The sequence below is a fragment of the Jaculus jaculus genome, chromosome 16, assembly GCF_020740685.1.
Source record: "Jaculus jaculus isolate mJacJac1 chromosome 16, mJacJac1.mat.Y.cur, whole genome shotgun sequence".
Lineage (NCBI taxonomy): Eukaryota > Metazoa > Chordata > Mammalia > Rodentia > Dipodidae > Jaculus > Jaculus jaculus.
Window position 1 is genome coordinate 6,026,395 of NC_059117.1, and position 23,537 is coordinate 6,049,931.

At 47.2% G+C, this 23,537-nt stretch overlaps 1 protein-coding gene across 1 annotated transcript in view; it reads left to right on the forward strand.

The window, feature by feature from the left end:
* The first annotated feature begins 5,743 nt into the window (after positions 1-5,743).
* Positions 5,744-23,537, forward strand: part of Vopp1 (VOPP1 WW domain binding protein) — a 73,812-nt gene continuing 56,018 nt past the window's right edge. The window contains 1 exon segment of the mRNA XM_045136014.1: positions 5,744-5,816. Within this exon segment, the coding sequence (XP_044991949.1) occupies positions 5,763-5,816 (54 nt within the window). The 5' untranslated portion in view covers positions 5,744-5,762.

Here is a 23,537-nt window from a genome sequence, read left to right on the forward strand (position 1 = left end):
GAGATTGGCAAAGACAAGTATGGTATATTTTCCCTCATATATAGAACCCTGATTTTAACATCTGTGCAGGACACAGAAGTAGAAAGGCGACCATGAGAAGGGACGAAGAGGCGTAAAGGCATGAGCGGGGGGGACCGAAGCTTCGGGCAGTTTCCTCTCAGAGCACCTTCACCATTTCAATGACCTTTTCAGTCCTGGTGGGAAAAGCTTCTCTCCAGCCAGGGAAGGCATTTACAAACACCAGCAGATACTTGAAGCCGGTACAAGGGGGCATGGGAGTAAAATCTGTCTGCTAGTCCTCGTTTGGGTAAGCGCCTCTCCTCTAGACTGGGTTCAGGCGTGGTGGGGGACAAGGACAAGGACAGCCAGGGTGCAGGTCTGACAGACATTCTTTTTTTTTTTATTTTTTTTTATTTATTTATTTGAGAGCGACAACAGATAGAGGGAGAGAGAGAGAACGGGTGCGCCAGGACTTCCAGCCTCTGCAAACGAACTCCAGATGCATGCGCCCCCTTGTGCATCTGGTTAACGTGGGACCTGGGGAACCGAGCCTCGAACCGGGGTCCTTAGGCTTCACAGGCAAGCGCTTAACCGCTAAGCCATCTCTCCAGCCCTGACAGACATTCTTGACTGTGGAGGTCAGCATCCCTCCTAGGAGCTGCCAAGTTATCATTTACAGGGGGACATCTCTCCCCAAGTTTAATGAGTCATGTATTCCCCTTAATATTCCACTGTAGGGGCCAGGACAGTAGTACTTTCCCCCCACCTCGCTCCATGACTGCTGGTGGTGGCTCTGTTCTAGAGACTGTTCTTCCTCTGGGGGCCTATACTTTGACCTTCTGTCATCTCTTCTTGGAGGGAATAGCGCTGACTCTCAAGGGAGCTGCAAGGATGTCCTTTATGCCTAAGTGTCTACCAGCCTCTTCCCTTGGGCAGCATTAGACCTGTCCTTCTGATGGTCCTCGCAGTGAATGACTGCCACTTGATTAGAGGGTTGGATAGCTTCCAATAGAATGAGAATCTCTTGCTTATGTTTTATGAGTGAGTTGATGGCTTTGAGCAGTGCCTCCTTTCCAGATGGCATCACAAGAATATAAGACTATGAAGGGATACTTTAAATCACTGTATCTGTTACTCTTTTTTTTTTTTCCTTTCCACAGAATGAATTCTTAGTTGAGATTTCTTGGTTGGAGATAGAAAAAATGAACTATAGGCCTTAATTCTGTCCCCAGGTATTGAGTCAGAACCTGTGATGGTTTGAGTAGAAATGGCCCCATAGCCTCAGATTTTCTTAAAATTTATTTTGAGAGACAGAGAGAAAGAGGGAGAGAGAACAGGCATGCCAGGGCCTTAGCCACTGTACATGAACTCCAGGTGTGTCGCCTCTCTGTGCGCGAATGCAACACTGTCCTTACTGTGTCACTGTGCGTCTGGCTGTGTGGGACCTGCAGATTCAAACATGAGTTCACGGGTTTTGCAGGCAAGTGCCTTAACTGTGAAGCCATCTCTCCATCCCTTGCATAGTTTTGATTAAGCTTCCTACTTAGTCTCCACCAGGCGGAACCCTGCTGGAGGCAGTGTGTCACTGGGGACACATCTTGAGTCCGACCCTGAGGTGTTCAGAGTCAGCTCGTTTTGGCTGGTGGTGGCCGCTCTCTCTGCTGTGGATGTATGGTGGCGTGAGTCAACTTCTTCCACCATGATGAAGCTTCCTCAGTGAAGGAAAGTGAACAGAGGCATGTTGCAGGCATAACCCTATATGCCACTTAGACTCTGGTGCCTGATTTAGTAGAATATAGGGACTAGCCCCCAGAGGGTGCCCTGGAACTTTTTCACTTGACAAGCTAAGGTCCCACATCATACAGTTTCCTCTACTCAGCTCATTTCTGCAAGGACAGGGGTGTTACCAGGACACCAGCAAAGGTTCTGCAAGTCATGTTTTAGAAAGTTTTAAATGATAGGTTGTCTTGATTTGGCCATCCTCTTTTTTGTTTTCACTTAGAATTTGTGTATTTTATTTATTTTTAAAATTTTTACTTATTTACTTGAGACAGGAAAAGAAGCGGGGGAGGGGGAGGCGGGGAGAGATACAGAGAAAGTGCGGGAAGCCTCTTGCCCTGCAAGTGAACTCCAAGCATGTGTCACTTTGTGTGTCTGCCTTTATGTGGACACTGAACCCTGGCCTGATAGGCTTTGCAAGCAAGTGCTTTAACTACTGAGCCATCTCTCCAGCCCGGATTATCTGTATTTTAATGTAATACCTTGTCTTTATTGCCTTCTTAGATTTGATCTGAACTATCCGGAACCTGGAAAAGCCAAATACGTCAGAAGAACTGGAAGTGGTAAGGGAGAGTTGTGTGGAGGTTCCGGAGGTAAATGAAGACGACTCTTTGGTCATCATCAGGTTCACACCAACAGCACCTCATTGCTCTTTGGCAACTCCTATTGGTAAGAGGTGTGTGTGTGTGTGTGTGTGTGTGTGTGTGTGTGTGTTTCTAATTCTGAGGTATGTATGTCCCATTTTAAGGCTTACAACGTGTTTTCTCTGCATGAGTACGTTTCAGCCCTCCCCATCCCTCTAAGGATTTAAGTCACTTACTCAGAGACACACAGCCAGGAAGGGCTGAAGCTGAGATGCGAGCTCAAGTCTCCTGGCTCCAGATCTGCTGCTCTCCTAGTTAGGTGCTGGAACTCTTAGGGTGCCCTTAGTCCGGGAGAGGGGACTGAGTGCTGTCCATTGCCAGCCTCTCTGTGTTAGTTTGAATTGATGGCCCCAAATATATTTATTATTATTATTATTTTTATTAGTTTGTAGTTTGCATCTGTAGCCACCTGGCTGAAGGTGGTTTCACTGGGCATTAAGGTGTGGTGGTGGGTTTCGGGTTTCAATCTAAAGATATGCAAAGTGTGCCTAGCTGGAGTTCCTGAAATATGCTGTGCTGTGTGGCTTTTGGTTTTTGGCTTCTACTTCTCTCTCTCTCTCTCTCTGCTTGGCCCTGTGAAAGCAGGCCAGCTTCTTCTGCCATTATGAGACTTCCCCTGGATCTGAAAGCTTCAATAAATACCCCTTCCTCCATAACTGTGCCTGGTCTGGTAGCTCATCTCAGTGAGCCTGAAGCTGTCTGCTACACTCTCCTGCAGCTGCTCGGCTGACTTCTGCGTGCTATGGGTGAGCCTGAGGTGGGAGGGTTTTGTCGTTTGTGGTGCTGGCGGCTAAACCCATTCCTGGCACAGGTAGGCAAATGTTTTACCCTGAACTATATCGACACAGCCTCACCCCCCTTGCCCCCACTGGTAAGGTATTTTTTGTTTGTTTATTTGTTTGTTTGTTTGTGGTAGAGTCTGGCTCTAGCCCAAGTGTTTTGTTTTGTTTTTTTCTTTTTTATTGAAAATTTCTATAATTGTAAACAATATCCCATGGTAATTCCCCCCCCCCCCCACTTTCCCCTTTGAAACCTCATTCTCCATCTTATCCCCTCCCCCTCTTTCAGTCTGTCCTTTATTTTGATGTCATGATCTCTTCCTCCTTTTATGAGGGTCTTGTGCAGGTAGTGTCATGGCCATCCTTTTTAAAGGATACTGTTTTCTTCACTTTGTTTATTTACTTATTTTGTTTTTTTAAAAAATGTTTTGTTGATTTTTATTTATTTATTTGAGAGGAACAGAGAAAGAGACAGACAGAGAATGGGTGCACCAGGGCCTCCAGCCACTGCAAACCAACTCCAGACAACTCCAGACGCGTGCGCCCCCTTGTGCACCTGGCTAACGTGAGTCCTGGGGAATCCAGCCTTGAACCGGGGTCCTTAGGCTTCACAGGCAAGCGCTTAACCGCTAAGCCATCTCTCCAGCCCTTATTTAGGTTTTTTGAGGTAGGATCTCACTGCAGCCCAGGCTGACCTGGAATTCACTATGTAGTCGAAGGGTAGCCTTGAATCCATGGCAATTCTCCTACCTCTGCCTCCCAAGTGCTGGAATTAAAGGTGTGTACCACCACACCTAGCTCTTTTTTCTTGTTTTAATTGAGAACTTTACTGTATGAACATATTACCTATTGGTTACAATCCCATCATGTTTTATGCTTATGTCCCCCCCCCCCCGGGCGGGGATGCCTCAAATTACATCTTCTCACCCCGTGGCTCTTACATTCTTTGCGCTTCTGCAGTTCCTTGAGCCTTTGAGGGTGTGTTACTTATAAGACTACTTTAGCGTGAGCTTTCGGAAGCCTGGGATTTTGATGTGTTTTGAGTGTCCTTGGTCTATCACCATCTCCTTGGAGGAGGGTCTCAGGCTAGCAGTGGGACTGGCCATCATATATAAATGGATACTGTTTTCTAGTGGGGTATCTTATCCCAGGTTTCAAGTGGATTTTGACTAGACAAGCACTTTTGTCTCAAACAGGCCATTTCTCTTTAATTAGGACTTCCTGGGGGCACTTCCGAGGTCAGGCCTATCATGGTTCTGGGGACGTTATGACATTAGTTGCAAGATTTCCTCCATAGATGGCACAATACATCTCTTCCCAACACGGAAGAATGCCACTGAGAGACAATTAGGAACGTATGATTTGAAACTTGCTCTTCAAGCTGACAGATTACTGGGAGGATAAAGTACGATTTTAGGGGGGCCCTTCGACTTCTGTATCTACAGAGTGGGAGGAAAGATTCCAGGAAAGGGGTGGGAGAGAGTGCATCAGTTCCTCTCTCACTGTCAGGCCCAGGCTTTGTCTCCAGCTGCGCGAACACTTCCCCCACCTGCTGGAGGTGACTGTCCTCAAGCCCCTCACTGTCATCCTGGTCTCCGCTCTTGGCGCTCCGGACCGTGACTGTCTCTGGGACTCACTGTCCCTGCAGCCTCCGTGAGTGGTTTTTCTGGTTCACGTCTACGTTCTAGGCTTACAACTTCAGCAAATGTGTACTCAATAACTTCACGAGAGCGGTGGCCTGTGAGCCACAGCGAGCAAAGAAGATGCTGTCGGCGAGGAAGAGGGAGCGGACCCTGCCCAGCGGCAGTCACTGTCCGCGGCAGCCAGGTGCGCCTCGGAGGTGGGCGAGCCGAGCGCGGGCCGGGGCGGGCTGGGAAAGGCTGGCAGAGGCGTTCACCGCCGAGAACGGGCGCGCCAGGCCTCTGCTCACGCTCGAGTCTTCCTCGTCCTTTGACTGTCCTTCCCATCACACTTGGGCGGGGGGGAGCACCCGGGAGCCGTGCAGGAAGCGAAGGCATTGCTCAAGGCTGGCTCCTCAGGAAGCGAGCCTGGGCAGTGGTCTCCCCTCGCGCCCCGCAACCCCAGCCCCGCAGAGCCCGCCTCCTTTAAAACCTTTCCAGGGTCAAAGCCGTCGCCCACCACGGTCCCTTGCGGGGAGAGATGATTGGCAGCTCGGGTCCAGCCCCGGGTCTCCAGACCTGTCATCCCAGCCCTGGCACGCGCCCCCCTCCATCCACCTCGGCAGTGCGGGCCCCGCGGCGGGAGCGCGCCCCGGGCGGGCGTGGTGTCCCGGAGCCGCGGGGAGGGCGTGGTGTCGGGGAGCCCCCGGGCGGGCGTGGTGTCGGGGATCCGCCGGGAGGGCGGGTGGCGGGAGCGCGCCGGGGAGGGCGGGGGCGCGCGCGCGCGGCCGAGGGCGGAGCCGGAGCGCGGATCCCGGATCCCGGATCTCGGATCGCGGATCGCGGCCGCTCGCGGGGCTCAGGCGCCGGCCCGCCCTGGGCGTGGGCGGATCGCGGGCCCCGAGCGAGCGCGCCGCAGGGCTCGGGGCGGACCGGGAGCCATGGGCCGCGTGCCGGGGCGGGCGGCGGCGCTGCTGCTCGGGCTGCTGCTGCAGGTAGGAGCGGCGCTGCGGGCGGGCGGGCGCGAGGCCTCCACCCACCGAGTCCCCGCCTCGGCGCCCCGCGACCTCTGCGTGTCCCCCGGGCCCGAGCGGGGAGCCGGGAGGAAGTCACCGGCGACGTCGGCTTAGGAGAGGCAGCCGAGGCATGGCGAGCGGAGCGCGGTCCGGGGAGGCCGGGGCGACGGGCGGGAGCGCGGGGCGCCCGCAGCCGTGATGGGAACCGCGGGCCGAGCCGGTCCCGTGACGCACGCCGCCCTGGCTGCCCCGGCGGCCCGTTCGGAGCCAGCCGGCCGCGGGCCTCTGCGGGGCCGGTCAGCCTTGAGCCTTGGTCAGGTCCCCTGCTCAGCTGCGTTACTTTCAAAGAGCCGTGCCCGAGCGCGGTCCGTGTTCACGGGCAAAGCCCTGCCCGTCCCGCTCCTATCTCAGGCGGCAGGAAAACTCCCTCAGTAGCTGAGGGCTAAGTGCTGGAAATGACTTCTTCGTTTTCATCCGTGTATTAAAAAGTCATTGCTAGAAAATACTGAGGGGACAGTAGGCGTTCTTTTGAATGGAGGGATGGAAAAGTTTCTCTTAGCTCTAAGCTCCGACAGAGCCAGGGTTTCTTGTTTTTGTTGGAGACATCCTTCTTGCTGGGTATTTAATGTTTCGGGAATGCGTCTGCGATTAAATTCTTTCCATTTGTTCTGAATTTTACACCTTAGGAATCACATCCCCAAGGGCGGTGACTCACCAGTGGAAAAGTGAATCAGAGACTGCTATTTACATGAAAACAAACGCGAGCTTACCTTAACGCGTCCTTGCCAACTCTTGCAATCTTGTAATTTTATATTTTTAAGTCTGTGCTTGATAAATTCTCTGTCATTCCTTGTTTCTATGTTGGTGCCCACACACGTCTCCTAGGCCTTTCGTCTGAAGAGATGCGCTTTGAGCTATCCTAAAACACAGCATGGAACGTGTTCTTTCAAAACAGCTGGCTTTTTTGTGGGAGACACATGTTTTGAGCCCTTTCTTTTCTGTTATCTTTCTTCTTCTCTGTGTGTGTTTCTAGTATTTATTGAGGAGTGGACGAGAGGATTGCTGCCGGTGGTGCCAACATTCAGAGCTGGGAGTGGAAAGCCTCCAAACTGAGTCAACTGCATAAGTGTTTGGGAAAGAACCCGGAGTGACATCAACTAAGACATCCTGGTGCTTGTTGCGCATAATGGGGTTCCCTCAGCTACTGTATCTACCGCTTTGTTGAGCAGGAACCTTCATTGTTATGCCCAGTGTGAACTAAAGTTCCTGGAAATGGGCTGCACCTGTCTCGACCCCCTCCCAGGCTGCTAGGCTATCTTAGCACCTTAGTGGCCATTTATTGTCCCCCTCCATGTCTGATTTAATATTCCGCCCTACTAGTAAATTCGTTGGGTTGTGGGAACAGACCCCTAGCCTCCACCAATACAAAGCATCTCAGGTCTGTAGGTGAAATTATTCCTGTGCTGTAACTCGCCTGCTTGATACATCCACCAATGTATTTGAAAAGTGTTTTGATTTGACATTTTCTTTTTATTCAGTTACTATAACACCTTTATGAAACTTACCATGTTGTGACATGGAGTTTGGGGTAACCCAAATCTGTGTTCCTGGACCGTGATCACTCATACTTGGCTACAGTATAATCTACCTCATTCCTTCTGAGGTGGTGTATATTTTGCATCGACACACTAACAAGCTGTTTTGTTACATAGCAATTGTTTTCTCAGTGCGGAGAATCAAGCCCTGGTCCCCAGGGCTTTGCACATGCTAAGCAAGCACTTAGCACCCGGCAACCTCTCTGGCCTCCCTTCCCTGCTGCCTTCCTTCCTCTAGTCCTGTTCTCCTCCACCCCTTTTCTTGCATTCCTTGCTGCTGAAGATTGGAGCTGGGACCTTTCCTGCATGCCAGGCGGGTGCTCTAGCCAGTCCTACCCCTCTTGTTTAGAGAGTGGATTGCCCAAGCATCAGCCGCCAAAGTTGTGATTACAGTTATGGGCCACCACACCCGGCTGAGATTTGTCTCTTTTTTTTTTTTTAAAAAAATTTATTTATTTATTTGAGAGACAGAGAGAGAGAGAAAGAGAAAGAGGGAGGGAGGGAGGGAGAGAGAGAGAGAGAGAGAGAGAGAGAATGAGAATGAATGGGTGCATCACGGCCTCCAGCCACTGCAAACTCCAGACACATGCACCACCTTGTGCATCTTGTGCATTACATGGGTCCTGGGGAATTGAATCCAGGCCTGAACTGCTAAGCCATCTTTCCAGCCCTGGAATTTGTCTTCTTAATGGGGGATTCAAATCTTCCTTGAAAGGTTGAGAAGCGTCAAAGACCAAGAGAACTCTGATGCAATCAAAGTCTGAATGGTGGTAATTTTCATTTTCTATGGGATGTTATGGAGCAGTCCACTTGTACATGGTAACAATCTTGACTACCCATTTTGTTGTGGAGAGGTGTCCCTGTAAAGAACTGAGAATTTCTTCATAACTCATCACATGGAATCATATATGTGAAACTTTGAGATTTTTCATCTTAAATTGATTGCTCTGAATGTGTTTTCTCTGCATCTTTTGATGCTTTTGAAGTCCTGAATCACATACTTACATGTCCCATTACAGTTACAGAGCCTGTGAGGAAGCAGAGGGTGTCCTGTAGTGAGTGTATCCAAACCACTGAGGGAGGCATTTGATGGCTCCCGCTTCTCACCACAGCCCATGTGCGGTGGTTAGAAGCAGACGCCCCCATGAACCCGGCTGATGACAGTTTGGGAGGTGCAGTCTTGCTGGAAGAGATGTGTGGGTGGGAGTGGACTTTGGGGTGTTGTGGTCCAGCTCCCCCTTGCCAGAGCTAGCTCACTCTTGCTGCTGTCTCCTAGCTGTTGTCGCAGGACGTGATGCCCAGCCCCTGCTGTGCCATCCATGGTGAAACTTGCTGTCAAGACTGTAAGCTGGATAAGCCCATTCCTTCTCGGTGCTGCACGTGGTCAGGTGTTTTGTTCCAGCTACACCCCTCTAGAACCAGCGTGACACAAGAATGGGAATGTCCCTGGAAGTCTGGTGGTGCTTCATTCAGAAGTCCGCGCCAGCCCTCTTGAGCAGGAGCGGGTAGCTGGGAGTGACCCTACCACAGAGGGGCATTGCGGCCATATCCCTGCTGTTACCCCAGAGTTTCTTGTGAATTACGTGAGCAGCTCCTGAGAACCCTTACTTACTTCATGCCCTTACTTCACTGCCCCCACCCCAGCAACTCTGTGCCACCTGATTAAATCCAAGGGACATGGGCCAAAACCATGGCAGAGTCTCTAGGCTGGCCATAGGCCCTTGTTCCCATGAGCAGGGGAAACCCAGAGTCTGTTGTGAGCCGTCAAGTTCCCGTGTCCCATGCTTCTGTTTTACCAGCGGGCTGAGAAGAGCTTCTGTAAACAGTCCTTGGAGGTGAGAGAGCTTGAACTGGCTCTTGGCACTTCTGATGAAGTAATTCCCAGTGGCCTTCGCTGGGCCACAGCAGCACCTTAGAAACAAACAAAAAACCCTGGCTGTGCTTTAGTTGAAACTGAGCAGTAATTACCCAGGGCATACCTGCTTTCCTGGGCCTCTTCCTTAGGGCTCATTTCCAGATATCTGCACAGCAGCCTCTCTGAGGAGTCAAGTTGTAGATACTATTCTTGGTCTTGTGAGAAGGATGCTGTCCTTTCTGAAATATGCCTCAAGTGTGGAACAGTCAGTGCTGCAAGTGTGTAGGTTCAAACGATCCTTTCACCAAGGGCCTAAGTCCAGTGTTTTGAAGACCAGCCTCAGTGTCTTTCTGGTCCTTCCCAGCACCAAATGACGTCTACAACCCAGGCTGCCTCTGCCTCTGTGCTGCGGAACAGTATTTGGACTGAAGAAAGGGTGTCATGTCTGCAGGAGAGAGGGTGGGAAATGGAATATTATCTTTTGAAACTAGAAAAATAATTAAAAGGATTACTGAGTATTTTTTGAATAGGCCCATGTATTTTGATACTTGCAAATTTTGAAATTAGAACCAAGATGGGTTTGAGTGTTTTTTTTTTTCCCTCTCTCCTGCCAAATGTTTCATACCCTGGAATTCTAACCTGCTAACTTTCAGAAATAAATTTTTCAACCCTCCTACTCTTAGAATTTTTAGAATCTGAACAGCAGTGCAATTTGAAAAAGAAGCCCATGGGTCTTTAGCTCTGGAAACTCGAGGGAGGCCGCTCCCAGGTGAGAAGGGACACGCATGACAGTGAGTCACTGGATCAGGCAGCAAGAGCAGTGCTGGGACTGACAGGAAGGACCGGCGAGCACTGGCAGAGACTGTCCAGAGCTGGACTTCCGCTTGGCCCTTGCCTTCTCTAAGGCTGTGTGTTAATGAAGGCCAAGCGAGTGCAAATGACTCCACACAGGTGCACAGGCTGGGCCATTTGATTAGATTCACGGTGCGTGCAGTTCTTACAGCACCCAGTTTTTATCATGTCTGCTCACTCCTGAAGCCTCTCAAGTGTCACTTCTCAGTGAAACCTATCTTGACCACCAAAATAACTTCCATCTCAGCTCCCTTCACAGTCCACTTTTTTCTGCCCATTTAATTCCTGTCCTTCCCAGTACATATGAGCTTCAAAATAAGATGGCATTTGCCTTCCACCAAAATATGGTGGAATTAACCATATAAGCATGTTAGGGGCAAATATTCTCTGTGTGTGTGTGTGTGTAGATTATGTCTATGTCGGTGTGGGTGAGCACATATGACTTTGCATGTAGAGGCTAGAGGTTGATATTGGGTGTCTTTCTTGATAGCGGAGGTAAGGTCTGTCACACATCCTAGACTGCATATACAGCTAGTCTCGTTAACCATGTTGTCCAAGGCATGCCCTGTCTCTGTCTCTAGAGTGTGATTTGCAGCTAGGCTGGCAGGTCACCACGCTCACCCTGGATTGATGGGGGCTGTGGATCTGAGCACCTGTCCTCTCACTTCATGGCAACTGCTGTATTCATTGAGCCATCTCCCCAGCCTCAGTATTTGCTCTTAGCTGAACTGTCCTGGGTGGGGGAGGGGGGCTGCTGGGGATGCAGCTTTAGTGGAATAGCGCTTGTCCAGCAATTGTGAGTCCCCGAGTTTTATTCTAAGCAACACACACACACACACACACGCATGCGCGCGCGCACACACACACACACACTTATCTTCAGATCCTAGAACAGTGCCTGACCCAATGAGTAAATAAACAAATGGGTAATAGTGATTAATGGTAAGTTATCTTGGGGAAGGTGCTGGGTAGGGTTATAGCAGGAGAGGTGTTGGGAACTGAGCAGTTACAGGCTCTGAAGAGGAAAGGTTACCTGTGTTTATACTTCAGAAATAGTGAGGGTTCAGTTCCAGATTGCTATAAAAGAGCAAACATTGCAATATAGCAAATCACATGACTGTCTCCCAGTGTGTATGGAAGCTGAAGTTACTTTTCAGTAGAGTCTGTCACACATGCAATCGCATTAAGTCTAGCAGATAGGGCTGGAAGGATTGCTCAGTGGCTAAAAGCTTGCAGAGCCTGATAGCTGGGGTTTGATTGCCCAGTGCCCACACAAAGGCAGACACAGAGTGGCAGGGGCCCTGGTGCATTCATTCCTATTCCCCTCCCCCACTCTCATAACTAAATTAAAACAAATTAAAAAATGTGTGTCATAACCTGAGCCAGGGTGCTGGCAACAGACACTGAGGATGCTCAAAACGCACCAAAGCAGAAATCCAGAAGCTGCTGAGAGCTCAGCCCTGAAGTGGACTTAAAGCATACCCACCCAGACTCAGAATTTTGTGGACGAGGAGGCAGAAAGGTTGCAAGAGTCACAGGGTTGGGGGGATATCCAGAGACACGGCCCCCACCACAATGCCTGACTGCTGCTCTCACAACTCATAGCCCACAGCTCCATGGGGAGCACCGGCAATCCCACTGAGGAGGGCCCTCAGTGGAGTGGGGGCAGGGAGGAGGGAAATGGTGGTTCCAACACATGATGCATCCATCCAAAGTTTCAACTTAAAACAAGATGTGTGTCATTGCTGTAGCGTAGATCGGCAATAACCTCAAAAGCACCTGTTTCACGGCTGGGTCCTTGACTTTCTTTTGGGTGGAGGTGGAGCTTTAGGGGGTGAGTACTAGTGAGAGGAAGTTAAGTAACTTGGGTTGTGCCCTGGAAGGGAGTGTTGAGACACAAGCCACTTCTGTCTGTCTTTCTGCTTCCTACATAGCATGGGATGAGACACTCCTCTACCATTAACTCCCTGCATGATGAGCTATGCTACCACAGGCCCAGAAAGTGATTATAGTCTGAAACCTGTGGAACCATGAGCAAAATGCTTTCCCCTTTAAATTGATTGATCTCATGTATTCATTACAGTGACAGGAAACTGATGAACACGATACCTTAACCATAAAATACTGTATTGCTAACAAACTGCCAATGACTGTAGGAAGGGTAACAAACACACCTGTGAAGCTCAGTGAACCTGCGTCTCTCTGTACCGCTGGGCTGAAGTCTAACCGGTGTTTGAACACTGCCAATGATGGAAAATCGCTCTCTTTCGTGGCAAAGCAGCAGCTGTTGGGGCAACATTGATTATGAGTGTTTTCTGCTGCCCTCAGGGGAAAGGGCAGCCCCATTTCTAGCTGAAGCTACTTCTGCACCGTTGGCCTTCCCAACAGGTGTGTATCCAGGATGGCCCTCGGTCTTCGCAACAGTGTCTCTGGGATGGCCCCTCAGTCTCAACACCGCTATCATGGTTCCCACTATGTCCTTTGTGGGCATTTTGTTTTCTTCTTTCTTTTTCAGGATGTAGTTTAGAATCATCTTGCCGTCCTCCTAACTGCAGCTTGGAAATCCACATGGCTGGGATGAACGTCCAGACCAGGCACAGTTTAGGGTAGAAGGAGTTCTATTTCGAGCACACAGATCCAGGGGAAGTTCCGTCAGTGGCTGCCTCCCCCCATCCAAGCAGAGAGAACCATCACCAGCCAGCACACACCCAAGGCAGCAGGCACAGAACTGGCAGCAAGCAGCATGACCCGGCAGCAGGGTCCCAGGCAGAGCTCAGACTACTCTGCGTATCTTTTGGCTGGAAATCAGATCCCCCTCAAGCACACCCTAGGGCTGGACTCTGCCCCCAGTGATACCTCCTCCAGCTAGGCGGCCGAAGATCCAAGTCACAAGCTTTGATAAAACACCTGAGTCCATGGGGGAGCATCCGTTCAAACTACCATAATCCTGCCAAGCCAGACAGTGGGCAGGGACTGTTCACTGTCTGACAGTGACTGGTCCTGGCTAAAGGCTGCTTGCTCCACATGGGTCCACTTGAAGCAAGTTCAAGAATGCCATAGTTAATAGTGGGAAAATATGTTGTTTGGAAATTGATTTTGCAAAATCAAACCTCTATTGTAAAAGTAAGTTAATTTTATCCAGAGTGCTCAATTTTAGAAGGGTTGTTTGTAGGAAAGAGAGTCATTTTTTTTTCTTTTTTATTTTTATTTATTTATTTATTTTATTTTATTTTATTTATTTGATAGTGACAGAGAGAGAAAGAGGCAGATAGGGAGAGAAGAGAGAGAACGGGCGCGCCAGGGCCTCCAGCCACTGCAAATGAACTCCAGACGCATGCACCCCCTTGTGCATCTGGCTAACATGGCTCCTGGGGAATCGAGCCTCAAACCGGGGTCCTTAGGCTTCACAGGCAAGCGCTTAACCGCTAAGCCATCTCTCCAGGCCCCGAGAGTCATTTTTTCTGACAAAATCCTATGACGCATAATACAGTCTTTGCTTAGGAGGCGTTTTCGCAGTGAAGGTTCCCCAGCTGCTCCACTTACCTGCTCCAGTCATTGGTCCCCTACCCCACCCCCGTCTCCACCTTCTCTTACTCCTTACTCTCTTTCTCTGTTGGGTGTCTGATGAGCCATTACTACACAACTAACTGCCAGGGTCATCTGTCCCATCACTGAGTCTTGGTGGAGCCGCGCAAGCAGGGCCTCTTCGCTGTCTGTCTGAACGGTAGTCCACCAGGTCCCGGGAGCAGTCCGGAGAGAGTGTCGAGAGGGGCGTGGTGGGGCTGTACTAGAAGGGAGGAGCTCACTGGTGAACATACTTTGTCCTGCAGGTTTGGCTCAGTGGTCAGATTGATATATTACTGTAAGGAAGGAAAGAAATTTGTAATGACCAGCCCTGGCTCTTACTTAATTTCTGCCCCAGTAAAACAGTAAAAGCAAACCGGGTCTCTCTCCCCTGGGATGCCATTGGGAGAGCCGAGCAGACAGCAGTTGCTTCTCAGGTAACTGGCTTTTAATTAGAAGAGAGGAGAAAAGGGGGGCACACCCCCTTAGGCGGCCAGACCTTGGTGTTTGGTGATATGTTTCATTGTCATCAAGAGTCAGCATGTGGTGTCATGAAGACGGTGAATGTGTGAGGTGGGGATGGTCCTGTCTCTGTCTCTCTTTAAATTGCTTTTTTGGTTTTTAGTAGAAAATAATAAATTTGTTTGAGAAATGTTCACACATACATATTGTACCTCTTTTTTTTTTTTTTTTTTCCCAGGTAGGGTCTTACTGTAGCTCAGGCTGATCAGCAATTCACTATGTAGTCTCAGGCTGGCCTCGAATTCTTGGTGATCCTCCTCCCCCTGCCTCCCAAGTGCTGGGATTAAAGGCGTGCGCCACCCGCCCGGCTCCGCCTTACTCCCCCTCCACATTCCCACGTTGTCCTCCCGCCTTTCCAGCCCCTCACTCTCCCAGCAGGCTTTCATGTCGCATATGTAAATATACATAATTATAAATCCTGCATGTGAGAGGAAGTGTGGATTTTTGTCTCCCCCACCCCCATTAACCTATAGTTTTACCTTTCTGGTTCCTTTGGGTATTTTTTTCCTCCTTTTTCTATTTTCATGTCATACAGACATAGACACCCACCCAACACACCCACACTTAAGTCTCTAGCTGCATCATTTTCCTGTCAATGACATTTTATTCTTATACACATGAATAAAATTTCATTCTATATATGGTACATTTTCTTTATCCATTATTGGGGGCATCTAAGCAGGTTCCATACCATGGCTACTGTGAGTTGTGCAGAAATCAGCATGGACATATGAGAATCTGTGCGGAGTGTTAGCTCAGGTAATTTGGGTGTATGCCCAGAAGTGGGATATCTAGACTGTATGATAGATCTGTTTTTAATTTTTTTGAGGAACCTATGTATTAATTGCCACAGTGACTACACTAGATTACATCCACCAGGATTGAATAAGGATTTGTTCTTAGTATTTTCTCTCGCATTTGTTGTCATTCATTTTCCTGATGACATCCATTGTGACTGGGATGAGGTGGAATCTAAAAATAGTTTTAATTTGCATTTTCCTAATGGCTGAGGATCTTGAACACTTCTTCCTGTATTTATTGGCCATTGATTTTTTTATAAGTACTATATCCTTTCAAAAAAAATTTTTTATATCCAAGAGGGAGAAGGGAGAGAAGGAGGAAGAGTAAGAGAGGGAAGGAAAGAGAGTGTGTGTATGGGCATGCCAGGGCCTTTTGCCACTGCCAACGAACTCCGAACACATGTAGCACTTTGAGCATCTGGTTTTATGAAGTTACTAGGGCCTTGAACCTGGTCTGGCAGACTTTGTAAGGAAGTACCTTTAACTATTGAGCTGTCTTTGCAGCCTATACCACTTTCAAAATATATTTTTATTTATTTGTATGTGTGTGTGCATGTGTGTGTGTGTGTGTGTGTGGTGTGTACCCACTCACATGTACTAGGGCTTTTTACTGCTGCAACCAAATTTCAGACACATGTATCGTATTTTCTGTGTTCTAATTTTGTGTGGGTCCTGGGGAATTGAAATCAGGCCAGCACACTTTGCAAGCAAGTGCCTTTAGTCACTGAGCCATCTCTCCAGCCCATGTATTTTTTGATAACTGTTCATTTATTGATTGTATATGTTTTTGGCATTTAGTTTTTAGAATTCTCTATAGATTTTAGATGTTGACGCCCCCTCGGATGCACAGTTGACAAAGATTTTCTCCCATCCCTTAGCTGATCTCTCTTGACTGCTTCCCTTGTGTGCAGCAGTTTTTTATTTCATTTCATGCAATCCCATTTTTCCGTTCTTGGGGATTATTTCATGCACTATCACGGTCCTTTTCAGAAAGTCCTTCCCTGTATCCTGATGCTCTTTGCTAAAGTATATTTTCCTTTGGCCATTTCAAAGTTTGGGTTTGAACATTACAATCTTGATCTGCCATGAACTTTTTTTTTTTTTTGCTTGCTTGTTTTTGCTTTTTGAGGTAGGGTCTCACTCTAGCCCAGGCTAACCTGGAATTCACTCCGTAGTCTCAGGGTGGCCTTGAACTCTCGGAGATCCTCCTACCTCTGCCTCCCAAGTGCTGGGATTAAAGGCGTGCGCCACCATGCCCTGCTCCAATGTATGTTTTGACATCTTTGTCAAATATTAGGTGAGTGTAGCTGCATTGGTTTATTTTTGAGTCCTCAATTCTATTTATTCCATTGGTTTATGTGACTGTTTTTAAAGTGCTGTTTTTGTTACTATGGTTCTGAAGTATAATTTGAGATCAGGTATTTTGAGACCTCCAACATTGTTCTTTTTTTTTAAGATTTTATTTTTATTTATTTATTAGAGATAGAGAGGGAGGGAAAGAGAGAGGGAGGGGAGAATAGGCACACCGGGGCCTCTAACCACTGCAAAGGAACTCCAGATATCCAGATGCATGTGCCACCATGTGCATCTGGCTTACATGGGACCTGGAGAATAAAACCTGGGTCCTTAGGCTTTGCAGGCATGTGCCTTAACTGCTAAGCCATCTCTCCAGCCCAACATTGTTCTTTTTTCATACTTTTGTGTGTGTGTGTGTGTGTGTGTGTGTGTGTGCGCGCGCGCGCGCGCGTGCGCACGCATTCACATGAATTTTCAGATTGTTCCTTCTCATTCTCTGAATAATGCCATTAGAATTTTCGTGGGATTGCATTGAATCTGTAGATCTCTTTTAGTAATTTTAATGTAATTTAAATAATTTACACAATAGTAATTCTGCTGGTCCAAAAGCATGGAGGTCTCTCCATTTTCTTGTGTGTGTGTGAGAGAGAGAAAGAGGAAGAGAGAGAGAGAGAGAAAGAAAGAAAGGGCGGGGGGAGAGAGAGATGCGTGCTCATCCAGGCACATGCATGAAGGTCTTCCATCTCATCGGAGGACTGAAGCAGGTTCTCTGGATCTTGCTGGCAGCTGTTGTTCTTGGCTATGCTTGATTGCACCTTCCAGGAAATCCTCCCTTTTCTGCACGTGGGATTACAAAAGCCTGCCGTGGCTTCCAGCTTTACAGGCGGAGTCTGGGGAGTGACCTCGGGTGCTCGGGCTTGAGCAGCAAACACTTAGTCCACTGACCTGTCTTTCTTGCCGTGGTTAAGTTTATTCCTAGATTTAAAAAAAAATATATTATGAATAGGATTTTTTTTTTCCCTAGTTTCTTTCTGGGCAAATGTGTTACTGGCATTCAGGAAGACTACTGGTTTCACTATTGATTTTGTGTCCTGTTACTTTGCTGAAACTGCCACAGATCTAAGGGTTTTGTGATGGAATCATGACAGCAGCAAGACTGGATACCCTTGTCTCATTCTTGGTTTTAAAGGAAATATTTTGCATTTATCCCAGTTGATTGCAATATTGGCTGTCATACGTTTGTCATATCTGCATTATTATGTTAGGATGTCCCTTCTACTCCTAGTTTCTTCACAGCATATCTCATGAAGGGATAATGAATATTGTCAACGACCTTTGAGGCATCAATTGAGATGGTCAACTGCTGTTTGTCTTTGTTAGTTTATGCACAGTATTTCATTCATTGATTATATATGTTAACTTTCATCCTGGGAATAAAGCCCCTTTGGTCATAGTGTGTGGAATTCTAAATGTGCTTTTGAATGTGATTTGTGAGTATTGTATTGAAAGTTTTTTGTGTCTATGTTTATCAGAAAATAATGGTTGTATGATATCCTTTTTAGTTATGTGCAGACCCAGTTAGGGTGTCAGGGTGACGCTGGCCTCCTGGAATCCTTCTCGACACCTTTCTATGTATGGAACAGGAGCCTTGGTGTTAAAGGCTTCGTAGAATTCTTTGGCAGTGAATTCCTGTGTTCCTGGGCTTTTCTTTATTGTGAGACTCTATTCTTGCTTCAGTTCTCTTGCTTATTTCATATATGTACATGTTGTTTCTCTCTCTCTTTCTCTCTCTGTCTCTCACACACACACCCCATATATGATTGCATGTATCCTCTTGGTTTAATTTTGGTAGGTATATGTATCTAGAAATTTGTTCCATTTCTTGTAATAGAAGTCATGTAGTTCTGAACGCATTCCCTAATAATCCTTCAGATTTTAGTAGAATAAGCTGAAATGTCCTATTTTCATCTTTCTTAACTTTGAGTTTTCTTTTTGTTTGGTTTGGTATTGCTAGGGGTTTGACAGCATTTTTTATTTATTTATATATATATTTTGAAAGAACCAACCCCTTATGTTTTAGTTACCTTCTCTTCTCATTGCTGGGATAAAACACCCGGCCACACGCAGCTGATGGTACCTCATATCTTGGGGGAAGCTTCACGATGGCAGCAGGGGAAAGCATGGCATGCGCAGAGGCTGGACGTCACCTCTGCCACAGCAGGTGGACAACAGCAGCAGGAGAGTGAGCTGAGCTCTGGCCAGAGGAGTCTGGCTGTGACCCCCTGCGCCCCTTCCAGTGAGGCCGCAACTCCTAATTGCCAGCACTGGGGATCAGCCACTCAGAAGGCTCGAGTTTATGGGACCACTTGCTTCAAGCCATCACACCTTGTTTCACTGATTCTGTGTATTCTTCTGGCTTTTATTAAATTCCACTCTGGTGAAAATTTTAATATAAGTGTTGATAGTTCTAGGCTTTCATGTAGAAATCTTCTAGCTGTTTTCCAAAGGTTCTGATAAGTGTTCATCTTTATTTGATTCGAAGAGTTTCTCAATTCTTTTCTGTAATTTCTTCAGTGACTTGTTCAGTGTACAAATATTTGTGTAGCATCTGTGGTTTTCCTTACTATTGATATCTGGTTTTGTTCTGCTGGATTCTGATAAGATACAAGAAATTACTTCTGTTCTTTTGTTTGTTTTTGTTTTTGTTTTTTAGTTTTTCACTCTAGCTCAAGCTGACATGGAATGCACTGCGTCATCTCAGGGTGGCCTTGAACTCATGTCAATCCTCTTACCTCTGCCTCCCTTCCTGAGTGCTGAGATTAAAGGCGTGCATCACCATGCCTGGCTTCATTCTTTGGTATTTGTTGAGAGTGTATCGTCACTTTTAGAAAAAGCTTCTGGGAAAGGTCCCCTGAGAAGAATTTGTATCAATTATCTGTAGGATAATATGCATATTAACATACACACACACATACAAAATCTGGGAAGTTTACTTGTCTATGTTGTAGCTTAACTTTGAAGTTTCAGCCGGGCATGGTGGTGCACGCCTTTAATCTCAGCACTTGGGAGGCAGAGGTAAGAGGATCACCATGAGTTCAAGGCCACCCTGAGACTACAGAGTGAATTCCAGGTCAGCCTGAGCTAGAGTGAGACCCTACCTCGCAAAACAAAACAAAATAAACAAAACAAAACAAAAAAAACTGGAACTTGGAAATTTGGATGACTAATCCACAGATGAAAGCGGAATATTGAAGTCACTGAGGATTGCCAGTATTACTGTGTTGGGACCTACCTGAATGTTTATGTCCATCGGTGTTTGCTTTATGAAGTTGGAGCCTCAATGTTTTGGTGCATTTTTAAATCTTTTTGATGAGTTTATTAATATATAGTTGCCTTCTTTATTGCTTTGGGGTAATTTTTTAAAATTTATTTGAAAGAGACACAGAGGCAGCGAGAGAGTGGGGGGAGCAAGAGAAAGAAGCAGAGAGAGAGAGAGGGGGAGAGAGAATGGGCGCGCCAGGGCCTCCAGCCACTGCAAACGAACTCCAGACGCGTGCGCCCCCTTGTGCATCTGGCTAACGTGGGACCTGGGGAACCGAGCCTCAAACCAGGGTTCTTAGGCTTCACAGGCAAGCACTTAACCTCTAAGCCATCTCTCCAGCCCTCTCGAACTAATTTTGACTTCAACACTGTTTTCTTAAATATCAGAACAACTAGGTCAACTTGTTTTCAGCTTCTGTTTTTGATAAATTGACCTGCATTCTTGATTGTCAGACTCTGGGTGTCTTTGCCAGTGAGCTTTGTTTCTAGAAGGCAACAGATAGTCAGATTTTTTTTAAAAAAATGTTTGTTTGTATGTGTCTTAAGTGTTTGTATGGGTGTGCCAGGGTCTCTTGCCACTTCAATTGAATACCTTGTCTGGCTTTATGTGAGTGGCTGGCCCAAGCCAGTGGGCTTTGCAAGCAAGTACCTTTAACCCCCGAGCTATCTGCCCAGCATCTTGGTTTTTAATCCAGTCAGCTAGCTAGGCTGCATCTCTGATTTACATTTCAAGTCATTACTGAGAGAAGTTGTAATTTTATTGATTGTTTTTATGGTTAATTGGGATATTGCTTGTTCTTTAATTTCTTCACTACTAGGATTAGAGGGCTAACGGTTTACTGTTTGGATCACGATGGCGTTTTCCCAGCTCTTCCTTGTTCATCTGTTTCCCTCATGAACTTTATTCTGCTCTCTGCTCTCCTGATAAAACTGCCTTTCTCTATCCGCAGTGCTCAAGGTTCCTTTAATTCTATTCTATAGTATTGGCTTGGGGGTTCTAAATTGTTTTATTTTTTTGGAGGTCTTAAAATATCTTTATTTCTCCATCAGTTTTGAAAGATAAATTCGCTGGATATAGCACTCTTGGTTGGCAGTTACGTACTTTCAGGATGTGAAATGCGTCACTTCGAGCTTTGCTGGATTTTAGGCTGGCGGACGAGAGGTTCTATGTTATGCTGAGGCATTTGTCTTGGTATTTTTCTCCTAGATTTTTAAAATACTGGTTTTTTTTTTTACTTTGTAGCTTTGCCATCTTAACTATGAGGTGTCCTAAGCACGTCTGTTTTAAGCGCCTCTTGTGTTTGGATGCCTGTTTCTTTTTCTAGATTCGGGAAATGTCTCATGGTGATTTCTTGGAATAAGATGTGTGTGCACTTAGGGCTTATTTCGGTCCCTTCTTTACGGACTCTTTACGCCCTTGTACATAACCCAGGGTTTTGTGAGTTCTCTTGCATGCTAACTTTTTCCTTTACCTGTTTCCTTTGTTTTTCATATCTAGAATTCTTCCTTCTGCTTTTTTTTTTTTTTTTTAGGTAGGGTCTCACTGTAGCTCAGGCTGACCTGGAATTCACTATGGAGTCTCAGGGTGGCCTTGAAGTCATGGCGATCTTCCTACCTCTGCCTCCCAAGTGCTGGGATTTGTTTTGTGCTTTTATGTTCTTTCTGTTGATGTTTTTTTGTTTGTGTGTATGTTTTTTGTTTTTCGAGGTAGGGTCTCACTCTAGCCCAGGCTGACCTGGATTTCACTATGTAGTCTCGGGGTGGTCTTGAAGTCACGGTGATCCTCCTTCCTCTGCCTCCCTAGTGCTGGGATTAAAGGCGTGCGCCACCACACCTGGCAAACTTTGCTAATTTTTTAATTTTTTATTTATTTATTTTAGGTAGGTCCTGAATTGACTTTCTGACTTTATTCAGCTTCCTTGAGTCCTCTGTGTGGTCACTGAGTTTTTCTAAAAGTAGGGCCCTGAAGTCCCTTCCTGGCAGCTCAGCCCTCTCAGTATCTTTGGGTTCTGGTAATGTGGACTGTAGTTCCTCATTGTTTGTGTGTAGTTTCTTTGTTGGATTCTGTGCACCTTTGGGGATGGATTTTCCTCTAGTTTTTAATGTTTGCTTTTCCCCATTTTTGTTGTGATGTTGTCTCTCTGGGAAGTCATTGTCATGCGGGAGTGAGGGACAAGTGCTGGAGGTGAAGGCATGAGAAACAGCAGCTTCTCAGGAAGGGCTGCAGAAAGGAAGCAGCCGTGAAAGCCAGGCGAGCAAGCAGAATGCTGAAGCAAAGCAGCGACGCGAAGCACAAATGTGAAGTTTAAAAAGGTGGACGGAGCTGTGTGGTGCCAAGTGGATCAGTTGTCTTCTTGCTGGGGTGGATGTGGGCTCTCTCACCCATTCAGCTTTCTCTGCTGCTGACTCTGCACGCCAGAGGAACGCTGCTGGGCTCTGGAGCTCTGAACAGGCACACCAGCATCACCAGCATGTCTTGCCTGCCGGCGTCGATGGCTCCGAGAACGCGCTTGTCAGTGCGGGCGTCCTGTTCACCGCCCTGCCTGCCTCCATACCCGGCCACCTCCTGCCTTCTCTCGCGTGTGCTGCGGGCTTCCCGGTTCAGCGTCCGGGGGAGGAGGGAGGCTGTGCCTGGCTTTCCCACTGGAGTTCTAGTCCCACCAGGACTCAAGTTGCTTTTTCATCACCAACCCGCTGTCCTTACTTGAGTATCAGGGTCAACTAACTCACTTCCGTGTTCCTGTGATTATCAGGGCCATTGCTTCATTGGAATATAGCCAACCTGCTGGCTTCTCTGGGCAGTATTGGACAAAAGAAGGATTGTCTTAAATACAGAAATGCTAATGAGAGCTGATAAGCCAAAAGCAAAAAAGGTCTATGTATAAATTTTGTGGTATCTGTCACTACATAGAATAATCCTAATTGTTTGCTTTCTTGTTAAAAGCAGGCCCAAAGTTTGTGGTCATTAGTAAAGAAAATGAGCATAAGTAATAAAACTTCATTGATTTTTTTTTTTTTTTTTTTTAGTGTGAACCTGTAGAGTAGGTTTGGCGTGTGATGAGATGTGTGAGTGGTGTATACACAGGTGTGTGCAGACGTGCTGCGTGGCCTGGGTCCTTGTATGTGAAAGCCAGAGAAAAGCCGCGGGCTTCCTCCTCTTTCCATCCATCCATTTGTATCTTAAGATGGAGTCACTCCCTCAGCCTCAGGGTTGCGGCTTTTCTGTCAGTAAGTCTGGGCGATTCTCTTGTTTCCACTCCCATAGCACTGGGGTTAGAGATGTGTGTGGCCACACCTGTGTTTTTATGTGGGTGCTGGGGAACTGAGCTCTGCTGGTCTCAGGCTATGCCAGGCACTCATGCCTGTGGCAAGCACTTGTGCCTCCTGAGCCATCTTTCCAGTTTTTCATAGACTTTCTGATTTTTTATTCTTATGAAAGCAATAAAAGGCTAGAGAGATGGCTAAGGGGTTAAGTGTGCTTCTTGTACAAGCATGAGGGCCTGTGGGGGCCTGAAGCCACCCAAATTTGAATCTCCAGATCCCGTGTAAATAGCTGGACTTGGCCATGTTTGCTTATAACCTTCATCCTGCGAAGGGGAGCAGACACCTGGCCTTGAGAAAAACAACAAGCTCCTGTGTCAATAAAGATCAGGGCTCAAAATGAGAATGGATAAAGGAGGATATCCAAATTCCACTCTGATCACCACAGGTGAGCACATGTGGGCCCAAGTGCAAGAGCACATACAGGAGTGTACACATCACACACAGACACCATATTACACTTGCACAAGCATACACAAAACACACAGACACCACTTTGCACACCCACATGAGCATACACAACACACAGACACCACCTTATACACACACACACACACACACACACAAGCATACA